The sequence below is a fragment of the Staurois parvus genome, unplaced genomic scaffold, assembly GCF_062004578.1.
Source record: "Staurois parvus isolate SC_StPar_1 unplaced genomic scaffold, SC_StPar_1.0 ptg002113l, whole genome shotgun sequence".
NCBI lineage: Eukaryota > Metazoa > Chordata > Amphibia > Anura > Ranidae > Staurois > Staurois parvus.
The window spans coordinates 5,242,970-5,258,508 of record NW_028319909.1 but is presented as its reverse complement, the minus strand read 5'-3'; the positions used below and the strand labels follow the sequence as shown (position 1 = coordinate 5,258,508).

Genomic DNA, 15,539 nt, shown 5'->3' with positions numbered 1-15,539 from the left:
AATCTTTTTAATCCTGCATGCTGACAGGGTATTGTCCACTCAGAGAAGTTTGCATCCTCCTGCTTGATAGAGTTACCACCATATCAGGTGCCTCTGTCACTCGAACCACCAACAGGCTTTTTTCAGTCCTCTCCTATATCAACTACTGTAGTTCAGCACCCGCCTGAGAACCCCACAGAGGATCCAGAATTGGGACTCCAAAGGTATCGAGAATAATCATTTTAATCCTGCATGGGGACAGGGTATTGTCCACTCAGAGAGAGTTGAATCCTCCTGCTTGATAGGGTTACCACCATATCGAATGCAAGTCATTTTTATTGATAAACGTCTTTGAGATAATCAATTTATTTGAGGCAATTACTACACTATTAGGGCTCTCTGGCCTCCTTTTCTTTTCTGGTGGATACTCCAAGTTGCCCCATAGTTCTTTAAAGGATAAGTTCACCTTTGGAACATGCTACATGTTCCACTTGGTTTTAGGGTGGAACATGTAACATGTTCTCATAGCTGCATCCGTGCCCCCCCCTGCCAGATAATATGGGGAAACTTCTCCCTGTACTACTGTATCTGCCCACACGGCTGCATCATTCATTCATGGACTTCCGTGATTAAATGCACAGCAAGTCCCGACAGCCTTAGCGGCTATGTGAGCTTTTAGTTTTCATTGGCGCTGTGGTAGGTCATTGATGCTTCCTGTCAGTATATCTACTTGCCCGTACATCCCATACAACAAGCAGATATTCTGACAGGTCTGCAGGAGACTTGCATGGCATCAGCGATCTACTGGTGAAATGCTTTCCAGGCTCCTCTGGACAAAATTAATAAATGCACATTTTTTTTACTTGCAAAAAAATGTGCATTTATTATTTTTGTCCAACCTTTTCAACAACCTTTTCAACACAGAGGAACCCTTGAAGTAGCTTTTCTGTTCCAGGAACCTCAGCTAAAAATGTCTATATCTGCAACTCATGATACATTAGTGTGATGGTCAATGGGAAGAATGGGCCTTACATTTGTGGTCATTGGGAGGAATTACACCCCTTACAGATAGGTAAAATGATAAATGGTATCAATAGGACCTTATCTGAGGGGTAGAAATTGATCTTTGCTAAGGGAACCCCTAGAAACCTCTGTAGGGGTCCTAGTTGAGAAACCCTGCCTTGGACCATCACATTCTAAAACCCAGTATAGTATAAACAGCCTTATAAGCCCAAGTAGGGTGGCTTATAAGAACACTTTATTCCAACTTTGGTACTAATTAGAAAATCAGTTTTACTTAGCCCAGTATAAACTTCCACAGATGGTAGGATGTAGAGAGCGGAATTTATGCTTTGCATAATATTTATGTCCTCCTTTACTGAGCACTTACCTGCCAGAATGGGTGCGAGGCAGTCATCTGAAGAGCAGCAGGACGTGGACATCTTTGTAGTGCCATAAAGGGTGCTAATGCTTCCAATTTTGTTACACAGGTATGGAGGTGCGCAGGACCGGATGTATCTTGTAGAGTTCTGTCCACCTGTCACCAATTGACACCAAATAGTTGTATAAATATGTGCTTTCCACATTGTGGTAAAATCTTTTCATCCTCCACCAAAATGACCACCAAAATGGCTTTAGAACTGGTCCAAAGGGGCTTTAAAGTATAAAAATTGGAATGTGGCTGTGTCAGCAGAAATGTGAAGGGGTCCCCAACCTTGGGTCTGACTATGGCTAGTTCCGAAGAATTCCACCCAGTCGGTTATGAGCTGGACAGTCCAATTTTTTTTTTATTATAAGTTGTATTCCAGCCTTTCATTTAGTTTTGCACAGTTTTACAGACTCCTCTCTGGTACTGAAGGGTCTACTGATGCTGGAGGGGATCTATTTTTGCATAGGTCTATTGTTGCTAGTGGGGGATCTGTTATTGTTGGGGACTCTTGTTGCTGGGGGTCAATTATTGCTGAGGGGGATCTACTGTAGATGGAGAGGTCTTTTGTTGCTGGCTGCTGGAGGGTCTATCGATGCTGACTTTTGGGAGATCTGTTGTTGCTGCGGGGGTCTATGGTTGCTGGGCTGGTATTTTGTTGCAGGGGTCCATTATTGCTGGGGGGTCTATTGTTGTGGGAGGTTAAACTGTTTCTGGGGGCTTCTGTTGTTGTTGGGGGGGTGGAGTCTAGTGTTGCTGCAGGGGTCTATTTTACTACTTTTCTTATTATCATTAACAAATTCCATATAAATTACATTTCACCACAAAATGATACTTGGTTCTGTATTCTTTAAAGGCACAGTACTAGGAGCTGAGTAGGGGGATGAACCAGGAGGGTGTGCTCAGAGGTGGGTAGGGGGTGGAACCAAGGGGCAGTGCTTGGAGGTGGGTGGGAGAGGAATCAAGGGACAATGCTTGGAGATGGGTAGGGGGTGGAACCCAGTGACAGTGCTTGGAGGTGGGTGGGGCGTGAAACCATGGAACAGTGCTCGGAAGTGGGTAGGGAGCGGAACCAAAGGACAATGCTTGGAGATGGGTAGGAAGTGGATCCAAGGGACAGGGCTCGGAGGTGTGCAGGGGATGGAGCCAAGGGACAGTACACGGAGGTGGGTAGGGGGTAGAACCAAGGGACAGTGCTTGGAAGTGGGTAGGGAGTGGAACCAAAAGACAGTGCTTGAAGGTGGATAAGGGGTGGAACCAAGAGGCAGTGCTCGGGGGTGGAACCAGGAGACAGTGCTCCGAGGTGGGTAGGGGGAGGAATCAAAGGACAGTGCTTGCAGGTGGGTAAGGGGTGGAACCAAGGACAGTGCTTGGAGGTGGATAGGGTACTGGGAGGTGTGTAGGGGGTGGAACCAAGAGGCAGTGCTCGGAAGTGGGTAGGGGGTGGAACCAAAGGACAATGCTCGAAGGTGGGTGGGATAGAACCAAAGGACAGTGCTTGGAGGTGGGTACGGGTGGAACCAAGAGGCAGTGCTTGGAGGTGGGTAGGGGTGGAACCAAGAGGCAGTGCTTGGAGGTGGGTAGGGGGTGGAACCAAGAGGCAGTGCTTGGAGGTGGGTAGGGGGTGGAACCAAAGGAAAATGCTCAGAGGTGGGATAGAACCAAAGGACAGTGCTTGGAGGTGGTTTTTGCTCCCATTCACACAGGATGCATATACATGGAGTTTCACAAAATGAATAGCTCTGTAAATATTTTAGAAATTCACCTTGGTGTCATTTTGAACAGAAAACAGCATTTTTTTCAAGAGGAGACTGATGAATTGCAAATATAAGAAGAATGTTGCCTAATTAGCTAAGCCCATGGTAGGGTAACCACACCCACTTTTTTTTTTTTTTTTTTACTGATGGCAGCCCCCCATAAGCACTGCAGCCCTGGCTCCTGGAGTAAAGGCAGGACATTGTATTTCACCTCCTGGATTCAGTGCATCCACCTTTCGATCTGCTTTGATTGCAATCATCCTTTGAATGAGACTTACCCACAGTGGATTCTGTATAGGAGGTTGCACAAACATAGCCGGTAGGGCAGGTTACGGCATCACCAGTGCACGAGGTGGAGTTTGTAGACATGCATTCTATACAGGTGAGGGAATTACCTGGTTTGGGGAAAGAAGAGAGTTAATTTTTGTATGTCAAGTCCAGCATAAGAGCTAGGAACTTATAATGGGGGAATCAAGCCATTTTCTTTCCTTCAACCCGTGATTGCAGCAAAAAAAAAAAAAAAGACATACTGTTTTGGCTGTTTTAGACTTGCATATAAGCTACCAAGCCTCTGAAAAACGCCCAATGTTCAGATCGCTTTTCAGGAGGTGAGAAGGCAATGTGTCCCCTCCTCACCGGCTGCCTGTGTTAACCTTGTAAATGCTGCACCAATGTGATGCCCAGGGGCAGACTGACCACTTGGAAACTCAGGCACTCAGTCAGTGGTGGGCCCCATGAGATGCCCCTGGTATCTTTTTCATAGGCTTTGATTTTTGCAAAGACACAGGGACCCCATGATCCCCTATTGCCCGGGGGCCCCAAGAGTTATCAGTCTGCCCCTGGTGATGCCACCGTGTGCAATGGCGCATTTGCCGTTTGTCCCCCTTTTACTTGAATGGGCCACGTTTGTAGAGGTTACTGCCTACCCAATGTGTCAGAAGCCATCATTTCTGCCACAGGGTGAAGAAAACCTTCGAGACCGCAGCATGTGAACACCCCCGACTGCTGTCTTTGCAGCTTGAGGGGGCACTAAAAATGCAGCTCAGCTACCTGTTTTAATGCCCCCAACCAGGGGTGGACTGACAACTCATAGGGCCCCCGGGCAATAGGGGATCATGGGGCCCCTGTGTCCTAACCCACACTCAAACCACACCCAAAAAAGCCTATGAAAGATACCAGGGGCATCTCATGGGGCCCCCTACTGACCCCGGGCCCGAGTTCCCAAATGGTAGTCCGCCCCTGCCCCCAACCATAAATCTAAATGATCTTCAAGAACTCCTTTACACTAGTGGTTAGAGGGTGGTAAAACCCCACTGATGAGCCGCTCTGTTACCAGCCCCCAACTGCTTTAGCTGCAGAGGCAGTAGCCAGGGGTGTACACATGCCATGGCCGCAATGCTTTACTGACTGTGCAGATGTTACACCCCGTCGCTTGTGGCTGGCATAGAGCCCACTGAGCGTGACACCTTCAAGTGAATGGGGCTGCTCTGCAAGCACCCCACAACCTCGTGTAATCCCCCCAGTTGTGGCACGATAGTGCAGGGTTCAAGGGGTTAAAGTGATACAATGCCTCCTCACTGCCTGTCACATGCTCTCTGAAGAGCAATCTGAGTGTAAATCGCTCTTCACAGACCAAACCAAAGGAACGTTTTCTGGCAGGATCAACAGGTATTTCTTTGCACTTATCAAACTGCTATAACAAATGTCATATTTAATAGACTGAAAAGAGGTAGAAATGAGAAGCTCACTGTTCAAAGTGGATGACAAATAGTAAATAAGGCTCACGGAGAGGCAAGCTAAATATCAACATGACGTACATAACACAATCAGATTGAAAAGTAAAATCGTACTTACTAGGAGCTGCGAGCATTGCCAGTACAAAGAAAGTCCCCAATACAAACATCATGGAATTGGCCAATGTTGGGACAAGTTTTAACTAGCCTTGGAAGAGCCGTCCTGATAGTCAGCGTATTGCTTCCAGCAGTGACACCGACTGAGCAAGAAGACTCAAGAGGTGAGGAGGAAGAATGTGTAGGTAGTGGTGCGGGACAAATTCGGGTGGGACTGGCTCTTCTTTTCTTTCTGTGTGAATTTCTCAGGTGAGTCATCAGACAGCAACACCTGTCCCACACATCTGCGTGTCCCACCGATCTACCTGTCCCACACATCTACCTGCCCCACCCATCTACCTGTCTCACACATTTACCTGTCCCACACATCTACCTGTCCCATCCATCTACGTGTCACACACATTTACCTGCCCCACCCATCTACCTGTCCCATCCATCTACATGTCCCACCCATCTACCTGTCCCACCCATCTACCTGTCCCACACATCTACCTGCCCCACCCATCTACCTGTCCCACACAACTACATGTCCCACACATTTACCTGTCCCACACATCTACCTGCCCCACACATTTATGTGTCACACACATCTACCTGCCCCACCCATCTACCTGCCCCACCCATCTACCTGTATCACATATTTACCTGCCCCACCCATCTACCTGTTTTATACATCTACCTATCCCACCCATCTACCTGTCCCACACATTTGCCTGCCCCACCCATCTACCTGCCCCACCCATCTACCTGTTCCACCCATCTACCTGTCCTACCCATCTACCTGCCCCACACATCTACCTGCCCCACACATCTGCCTGCCCCACACATCTACCAGTCCCATACCAATACCCATCGCACCCTTTTCCCCTTTCCACACATCTACCTGTTCCACACATTTACCTGTCCCACACATTTACGTGTCCCACTCATCTACCTGTCCCACACATCTACCTGTCCCACCCATCTACCTGTTCCACCCATCTACCTGTATCACATATTTACCTGCCCCATCCATCTACCTGTCCCACCCATCTACCTGCCCCACCCATCTACCTGCCCCACCCATCTACCTGTCCCACACATCTACCTATCCCACACATCTACGTGCCCCACACATTTACCTGCCCCACCCAACTACCTGCCCCACCCATCTACCTGCCCCACCCATCTACCTGTTCTACACATCTACCTGCCCCACACATCAACCTGCCCCACACATCTACCTGCCCCACACATCTATCTTTCCCACCCATGTACCTGTCCCACCCATCTACCTGTCCCACCCAACTACCTGTCCCACACATGTACCTGTCCCACCCATCTACCTGTTCTACACATTTACCTGCCCCACACATCTACCTGCCCCACCCATCTACCTGTCCACCCATCTACCTGTCCCACACATGTACCTGTCCCACCCATCTACCTGTCCCATGTATCTACCCATGCCATACAACTACCCATCCCACCCATCTACCTGTTCCACACATCTAGCTGTCCCACCCAGGGGCGGACTGACCATTTGGAAACTTGGGCACTGCCCAAGGGCCTGGGTTCAGTAGGGCGCCCCATGAGATGCCCCTGGTACCTTTTTCATAGGCTTTTTTGAGTTTGTGCAAGGACACAGGGGCCCCATGATCCTCTATTGCCTGGGGGGCCCCATGAGTTGTCAGTCCGCCCCTGGTCCCACCTATCTACCTGTCCCACCCATCTACCTGTCCCACCCATCTACCTGTCCCACACATCTACCTGTCCCACACATCTACCTGTTCCACACATTTACCTGTTCAAACATTTACCTGCCAAACACATCTACCTGTCCTACACATCTGTGCATGGAATGTCACATAGTGCCATTCCTGTATCATCACACGCCCTGCATGCATAAGTGCATTGCAGTGCCATTCATTTTCAATGGATTTCCAAAACACTAAGAGCCTGTTTACACTTTCTTCAAAAAGCGGCATTGGACACGCTTTTTTAAAGCACTCTGAATGCCAATCAAATTACCTGTCACTAAATAAAATGGTTAGCTTACAGTCCTGTCCACACATTGCATTTTCTTTGATTAAAAAATGATACCCCGTGTCTCTTTCTAAGTGTTTCAAAGCGTCTCCAAAGCCTCCATAGAAGTCTATGATGAAAGCTCTCTAACAGCACCTGCAGCTTTTGAGAGGCTTTTAGTCAGCTGTAGCTTTGCTGTGTTTTGGAGGTATTGGAGGAATGGGATATCCCAGGGTGCACTAGGTTATCAACAAGCGACCCCGAAAGACGTCATCAGCAGTTCCTTTCCAGTTCATGTGTATATATTCTGGGAGTGTCTGGTGCAGACGTCACATCTGGTGTGCAGCACGGGGCAGAAGGAAGGTGAGCGGGGTCCAGACCGGAGTGGAGCAACTAGAAGATGGCATACGTGGTACGCCACATGGGAATGCTATAGTGGAAGGTGAGCAGGGACCGGGGAGAAAAGAATGAGCAGCAGAGGATCAGCAGAGCTGGGGGAACAGAGAAGGATAAAGTAGCAATATCACGTGGTGCGCGGCATGGGAGCAATATAGCAGGAGGTGGGCAGGGACCAAAGAGACAAGAGGATCAGCAAACCAGAAGATCAACAGAGCTGGGGGTTACCACTGAGCAAGGAATCAGCAAAGCTGGGGGTTATACTTAGCATCACATCAGCAAAGATGGGGGTTATGACTGAGCGGGGGATCAGCAGAGCTAAGGGTTATACTTAGCAGGAGATCAGCAAAGTTGGTAGTTACTGCTGAGCAGGGGATCAGCAAAGCTGGGGGTTATACTTAGTTGGGGATCATCAAAGCTGAGGGTTACTACTGAGTGGGGGATCAGCAAAGCTGGCATTATTACTAAGTGGATGATCAGCAAAGCTGGGGTTACTACTGAGTGGGGGTTTAGCAAAGCTGGGAGGTTACTACTGAGTGGGGCATCAGTAGAGCTGGTGGTCCTACTGAGCAGAGGATCTACTGAATGAAGGTACACGTGGTACACCACATGGGAATGCTATAGCGGAAGGTGAGCAGGGACTGGAGAGAAAGGAATGAGCAGCAGAGGATCAGCAGAGCTGGAGGAATGGAGAAGGATAAAGTAGCAATATCACGTGGTGCGTGGCATGGGAGCAATATAGCAGGAGGTGGGCAGGGACCAAAGAGACAAGAGGATCAGCAAACCAGAAGATCAACAGAGCTGGGGGTTACCACTGAGCAAGGAATCCGCAAAGCTGGGGGTTATACTTAGCATCACATCAGCAAAGATGGGGGTTATGACTGAGCGGGGGATTAGCAAAGTTGGTAGTTACTGCTGATCAGGGGATCAACAAAGCTGGGGGTTATACTTGGCAGGGGATCAGCAATGCTGAGGGTTAAAACAGAGTGGGGGATCAGCAAAGCTGGCATTATTACTAAGTGGATGATCAGCAAAGCTGGGGTTACTACTGAGTGGGGGTTTAGCAAAGCTGGGAGGTTACTACTGAGTGGGGCATCAGTAGAGCTGGTGGTCCTACTGAGCACAGGATCTACTGAATGAAGGTACTAATAAGCTGGGGATCTGCTGTTTTACATGTGTTGGAAGCATGGATATAAAATGTATACAGTTGCATCTAGATAAACCTGACTTTATTAGACACACAGTTTGCTGATCTTAGTAATAATAATAATAATAATTATTATTAATTTTATTATTATTATTATTATTATTAATGTTTTATATGTGTTGGGAGCATGGAGTTAAATATAAAATGTATACAGTTTTTTTAGATAAACTTGACTTTATTAGACAGACAATAGGCTGATCTTAATAATAATTATTAATATTATTATTATTGTTGTTGTTTTATATGTGTTGGGAGCATGGAGTTAAATATAAAAATGTACACAGATGCGTTTAGATAAACGTGACTTTATTAGACACACAGTTGGCTGATCTTGATAGTAATAATTATTATTATTGTTGCTACTACTACTATTATTATCATTATCTGGCTTATGTTTGTTTAGAGCATGAAGCTAAATATAAAATGTATACAGCTGTGTTTAAATAAATGTGGCTTTGTTGGACACACAGTTGGCCTATTTTCAGCCTCTAAACTAGCAAACAAAAAGGAATGTTAAATTTCTGGTTTTACTGTAAAAAGAAAAAAAAAGTTTTATCTTGTTCACTGTGTTCAGAAAAAAATCTGTTCAGACTAGATTTTTACAATTCATTTTTGTATCAGGCTTGGGGCTAGATTTCAACTTGGAACTAAAGCCAAAACTAGTTTGACTGTTGTCACCAGGAATAACATTGAGAGAAATATTAAAATTTAGAGTTGTATCTAAAAAGGAATATAGTGGAAATCATCTATTGGGGACACCTGTATTGGTGACATATCTTAGAGAGGATTTCCTCTAGCATTAGAGAGATGTCCTTTCAACTTCTGTTGTGTTTCCAGGAAAATCTCCCCAATGGGACACAGATCCAAAAAACAAAACAAAAAAAAACAAAACAAGAACACAGAACTTTTAACCATTTTTGCCTCCTTCAAATCCAAGACAAATCCAAGACAAGGTTTAGCTTCAGAGATAATTAATAAAGCATGTCAAAATGCAAAATATATATATTTGTTTTTGTTTGGTTGCCTAAAATTGCAATAATTTTGGAAACTTTTTTTTTTTATTTTTAATTTGTGTTCACATGATTGGTTGTTTGAAATGTCATAATTTTGAAAATTATAAATTGCACTTCACACATTAGTAAATAAAAATAACCCGCCAACAATAGAACAAAACTAATTAAATCTTACAAGTAAACCTGTCAAAACTCTGGGAGATTCAAATGCTTTCTATGATGGAAAAAAGGGCCATAAAAAATGCTAAAGTATAACTAAAGGAAACACTTTTTTTTGTAGAGTGAAGAGGGATTAGAACACCCATTAGGTTTTTTATTGCTGTCTGTGCCCCCATTAGGGAGATTCACTGTCTCTATTTTTTCTGTTTACAATTCTAATATATACAGGCGTACCTCGGTTTACGAATTTAATGGGTCCTGCGAGACTTTTCGTATTGCGAGAAATTCATAAACCGAAGCTCGGTTTCCCATAGGAATGCATTGAAAATCAATTTATAAGTGTTGATATATCCTCCTGCGCTTATATGGATGTTCCTAAATACAAGCTGCACTCACCCAACCTGACCTAATTGGTGTGTGCAAATAAATATTAATAAATATAGTGAAGCGCTATACAATAAAAGTAGGAAAAAGAATATAAACAATTAAATATATAATACCCACAAAAAGTGCTCTGATCCAATCAGGATCCAAACAGTGAATAGACAATATATTTATTAATAACCAATTTATTAATTCCGGAGGTCCGAAAAAAAGTATTTTATCTGTTCAAAACTCCATTTAAAGTGCACTTTAAAGGCATAAATATTGTACAGGGACATGATTAAAAATTTAATTTGAATTTGTAAATGCATTGAAATCCAACCAATCCGTTCCGGAGGTCAGAAAAAAGTAAAAAAAAGTCTTCTGTTCAAAACTCTTTATAAAGTGCACTTTAAAGGCATAAATACTGTACAGGGACATGATTAAAAATTAATTTGTAAATGCATTGAAAACCAATTAATCCGTTCCGGAGGTCCGAAAAAAGTCAAAAAAAGTTTTATCTGTTCAAAACTCTTTATAAAGGCATAGTACTGTACAGGGACAGGATTAAAAAAATGGTAAATGCATTGAAAACCAATTAATCCATTCGTATTGTGAAAAATATTAGTAAACCGAGCCATTATTTCCAATGGATTTTCATTCGTAAACCAAAAATTACATTAACCAAGGCGTTCATAAACTGAGGTACGCCTTTTCATATATCTATATATATCTATATATATCTATATATATATATCTATATATATATAGATATATATATATAGATATATATATATATACTATTGAAGTATAAATGAAGGCAAAACTTTTTTTCTTAGTTTTAGATTTAGTTATAGATAAGATTTACCTCCCTATTTGTAGTGTTTACCATTATCACTGAAAGTAAAAGAAAATCCCAAATTGTGGGTTGTCCCCAGAAAAGTAACAGAGGGGACATCTTCCAACGGGGACTCTGGTGACCTGGGGGGGATTCTCTTCATTTGCAAGGATTTCCTCTCACTGCCTGGTAAGTAACACTTTATTACCATGTGGAAGTGAGGATTGCGGGAGAACTAACTCAATGTGTCTCCTAGATAAAACATGGCCATGGCTTTTAAGATTTATTTCCAGGCAATCCCTTGCCTATTAACCTAGAAAATGGTCATTACTGATTTCTAGGATTCCGCTCTCATTGACGTCAAATTCGGCACCCAAACTTCAGTAAAGTTTGCAAACCAACCCCCAACTACTTCCAACCAATAATTGTTCAAGCTGAAAGAATGAACAGGAAGATGTGAAGAGTTCATTAAATGTTAAAGAATACCAAATAAATACTGTAAATCACCTTCAAATGTGTAAGAATTTGGCACAATGTGGGGGGGCATTGCCCCAAGAGGATGATGGCACAAGACAGTCATGGTTTTTGCACCTAACAAACTATATGCTCTGCAACATAATAGTTCACCCCCACAAGGTGCCACGTGACAATCGCCAATCATAGTTTAAGGGGCTCATTGTCTTTGACTTGATGAGATTTCTTCTTACTCCCTGTAGTTTCTTCTGGGCACGAAGGGAATTACACAGAGGCATCCATAAAACATTACAGAGTTCATAACCCTTCCACTCTCCATCTATGACTAGAACCAAAACCCTTACCTTTAGAGCAGTTGACCTTAAAATCGAACTCTGATCCACTTGCACTGTGAGACAGCGTGGAGAGGACACAGTTAGATTTTGTGGCACATCCTCGAAAGACCATTGGTATTCCTGTACATAATGTGAGAAATTCGGGACAAATTGGCAAAAGGCAAAATAAGTCCAAGAAAGACCATATTTAGACATTCTAATGTCCTTTTTGTACAAGATTCTCCACCCACTTCGTAGGATTTTTTGGGTGAAAACTATGGCCTAAATATGCAGAATTACTTTGCAGCTGTATAGACTACCAAACCAAAGAAAGAAGAGATAGGTTTATGTTCCTGAAATTGTAACGAGCCTTCTGATTGCTCCTGGCACCCCTTCCTCCTATAGTTCTCCTTCTGAATTCAGCCACAAATATCTAGAGATTGCCCAAAGGGGAAAAATAAAATGTTTTAAAAGTTGTCACAGTTTGTAAATTTTGAGTGCCTTGGTGCTGCCCCCTTTAGCTCTGCAGCCTTAGGCGCTGGTCCATTGAGTCCAAACACACATTTTCGGAAACCTGGATCATACAGGTAATGTTTATCTTACCTGGACTACATGAAAGCAATGCAAACATTTTGGCCCATGGGTCAAACACCTACTCCAGTACATGTGTGGACTATCCCACTACTGGCTTCAAGAGCACACACCAAACACACTAAAGCTGGCCATAGATGGTTTGAAATCTCAGCAGGTTCTGCAGGGATCTATGTGCAGGCTGATTGTACCTAAATTGGTTGTTGTACAAGTTGGGTACAACCAGGCTGTCAGATTTTTCATGTGATTATTGTCAGAGGCTTTAGCCGGTAGCAATAATCACTGTGTTCTCCCAGTGGGAACAGCTCCCCTTCTGCACTCCGATCGAGAAAGCACAATGGCACCAATGGATTCAACACATTGACTGTGTTGATGAAAGTATCAAGCGATTTTCTTTCCTGGAACCCCTTGTTGCAAGAAAGAAACTCACATCATCTATGGCTGGCTTAAGAGCCTCACCTTTATTCAGGTAGCTTGACTCTAAGTCATCTAAAGGGCAGTAGATTAACCTCAGCAGGTGCCACACCCTAGGCCAACCTTTCTGAACCTTTTCAACATAGAGGAACCCTTGAAATAACTTTTCAGTCACAGGGAACCCCTGCTAAAAATGACTATATCTATAACTCATGATACATTAGTGAGATGGTCAGGTGGAAGAATGTTCTTTACACTTGTGGCCATGGGGAAGAATTACCCCCTTACAGATAATTAAAAAGATCAATAGTGTCAGTGGGAACTTACCTGAGAGGCAGAAATTGCTGATTGCTCAGGAAACCAATAGAAACCTCTGGGGGAACCCTAGCGTTCCATGGAACCCTGGTTGAGAAACCCTGCCCTAGGCACTACATACACATCCAGCCTATGCCTACACTTTGCATCATCTTGAGGGTGTTTATCTAAATAGGCATGCAGAAGTATATTCGTGAGTAATCATCATAATTTTTCATTCTATGAAACAATTATATCTCAACTTTTTACAATTGTTCCACTGGATGAACGGATCAAAAACCAGATGGAGTACAGAAAAACTCCAGCCTCCCATGATAATGAATTTTCTAGCTGGGACCAGAAACCACAGTATGTGGACATGAGAGACCTCAACATTCAACCCTTCCACAGTAGGATGATGTGACATAAATATCACCTAGAAAAAAGAAATACAAAAAAATAGACTGACTGGGCAAATGGGGATTTAACAGCAGAGAACCATGATTACTGTTTACACAAGATAACTGACAGACAGATCCCAAACCACACCTACTTTGGTAAGCCTTGCCCCTGCAGAGCTGGTCTACCTTCTCAAATTTGGGGCAATTGGTTGAGCTGTTTGAACTGCAATAGCCTTCTTCTTAAAGAGCTGCTCCTTGCTCTTTTGAAAGCAACTGTAGTTCAAGTAGCTCAGCCAACTGCCCAGAATCTGAGACCAACTCTGCATGGGCAAGGCTTACCAAAGCAGCTGTGGATTTGGAGTAATATGAGCATGGGTTTGGGTATCAGGGCAGGATTTAGGAAGAAGAAATCGTACCTGACACCTTGGCATTGTAGGTCAAACATGCTGCTTCGTTACCAGTGCATTGCATGGTATCGTTCACATCACACCAGTCTGAATTTTTTGACACACAGGTCGGACATATCACTCCATTGAAGGATGATGTTGACGATGGTCCTGTCACTATGAGGAATATAGGGGAAAAGAAAATGGTTAGAATTCATCAAGAAAATTAGCAACACATGTTGATTAAATCAGGCTTCTTCTCATTTGGCTGAGTTTATAGAATATTGTGCATTTGCAAGCCCTGTGAGTGTAATTCTGTGCAAAAGATTTACTACTGAAGATGAGACAAGTTTTCACTCTAAACAGATGCACAGTTAAGAAGTGGTCATGGTCAGGTTTCATTCCATTGTAGTACATCTTTGGAACAACTGGAGAAGGAAATGTAGCACCCTATCCTAAATGATGGTGCTATCTAAATTTCAAGCTGGTGGGTAGTCAGCCCAGAATGATTTATAGTCTTTTTGCTCAATTGGCTTTCCCCTAAACTCAGTGAAGCTGTGGTTTCTCTCTGCTGCCAGTAGGTGTCGCTGGTGGCCAATAGTGTGAGATGCTAAAGTAAGACTAAACTATGAATATTTACGTTTCTCCAAGCCAACCAGCAGGAAGTTTATTGCCAGCGGAGTATGCTGGGGTAAAGCATAAATATTTGGGCATGGCCATACTCTCTCTCTCTCACCCCAGTTGCAGCCTGGGGGGGGGGGGTGCATGGGACTGAGCTGCATCTTCGTGACTGTGCTTGGAGATGTCCCTGTTTGGATGCAAGATGGAGTTCAAGTTGGAATCCTAGCCTCCTGCGATCATGGGGGGCACTACAGAATGTATGAATCAAGCTATATCCTTGTAGTTAATTTGTTTCAAAATCTGTGTTATTGTTTCTGCTTTGAATTGCCTTGCTGTATTGTAGAAATGATAAATGTTCAACTTTGATTCTTTCTTTAAAAAGAGCACCTGCCTACCTCTGATAAATAATCACCCCTTGCCAGTTAAAACATTAAAATGTATAACATAAATAAGAAAAGTATTTGATTTTAAAGCAAGGAAAAGGTTACAAAAATGACCAATTTCTTCAATTTTGTTCTCTTGCGTTGGTTCCATATAACAGTAGAACCACGCAAAGCTTTCCATGTGAAATTAAAAGTGGACTATCTGCTTTTGAGCATAGTGTCAGAAGCTAGTGACACTGCTTCCCAGAGCAGAGGTAGCAGTTCCAGTGTCCACCAGTGGGTGTCTCCAGCGGTCAACAGATTCCAGTAAACAGTCTCCACTTGATGCTGGTTGCTGGAAGGGTATTTAGTCTCTCCTCAACTATTACACTTCAAGTTATGCTTTGCTTTGCTAAGTCAGATGCTACCACTATTTATCCTTCTCCTGATCTTTCTCTTGCTCTGCACCCTGCATCTTCATGTTTGCTTGTTTCCTGTTTGCTGGTAAGTGGATGTCTTTTCTTTTATTATTAATAAATTTGCTTTACTATATATAGTCTGGTCTCAGTTTCTAAGTGTAGCCACACAGATATGCCAATCTCTGTTGTTGATTTCTGACAATAAGTTTTCATAAAACCTTACAAATCTCATTCTTTTGATACCTTGGTTAGGTGCTGTGAATCCAACCAT

At 43.6% G+C, this 15,539-nt stretch overlaps 1 protein-coding gene across 1 annotated transcript in view; it reads right to left on the bottom strand.

The window, feature by feature from the left end:
- The window catches only part of LOC149432775 (uncharacterized), a 137,154-nt gene that overhangs the window by 32,453 nt on the left and 89,162 nt on the right, over nucleotides 1-15,539 (bottom strand). The window contains exons 48-51 of the mRNA XM_089665011.1: nucleotides 13,897-14,043; nucleotides 11,811-11,921; nucleotides 3,441-3,557; nucleotides 1,370-1,516 (exon numbers count right to left, since the gene is read on the bottom strand). Of these exons, the coding sequence (XP_089521137.1) occupies nucleotides 1,370-1,516; nucleotides 3,441-3,557; nucleotides 11,811-11,921; nucleotides 13,897-14,043 (522 nt within the window). The remainder of the gene's footprint in view (nucleotides 1-1,369; nucleotides 1,517-3,440; nucleotides 3,558-11,810; nucleotides 11,922-13,896; nucleotides 14,044-15,539) is intronic.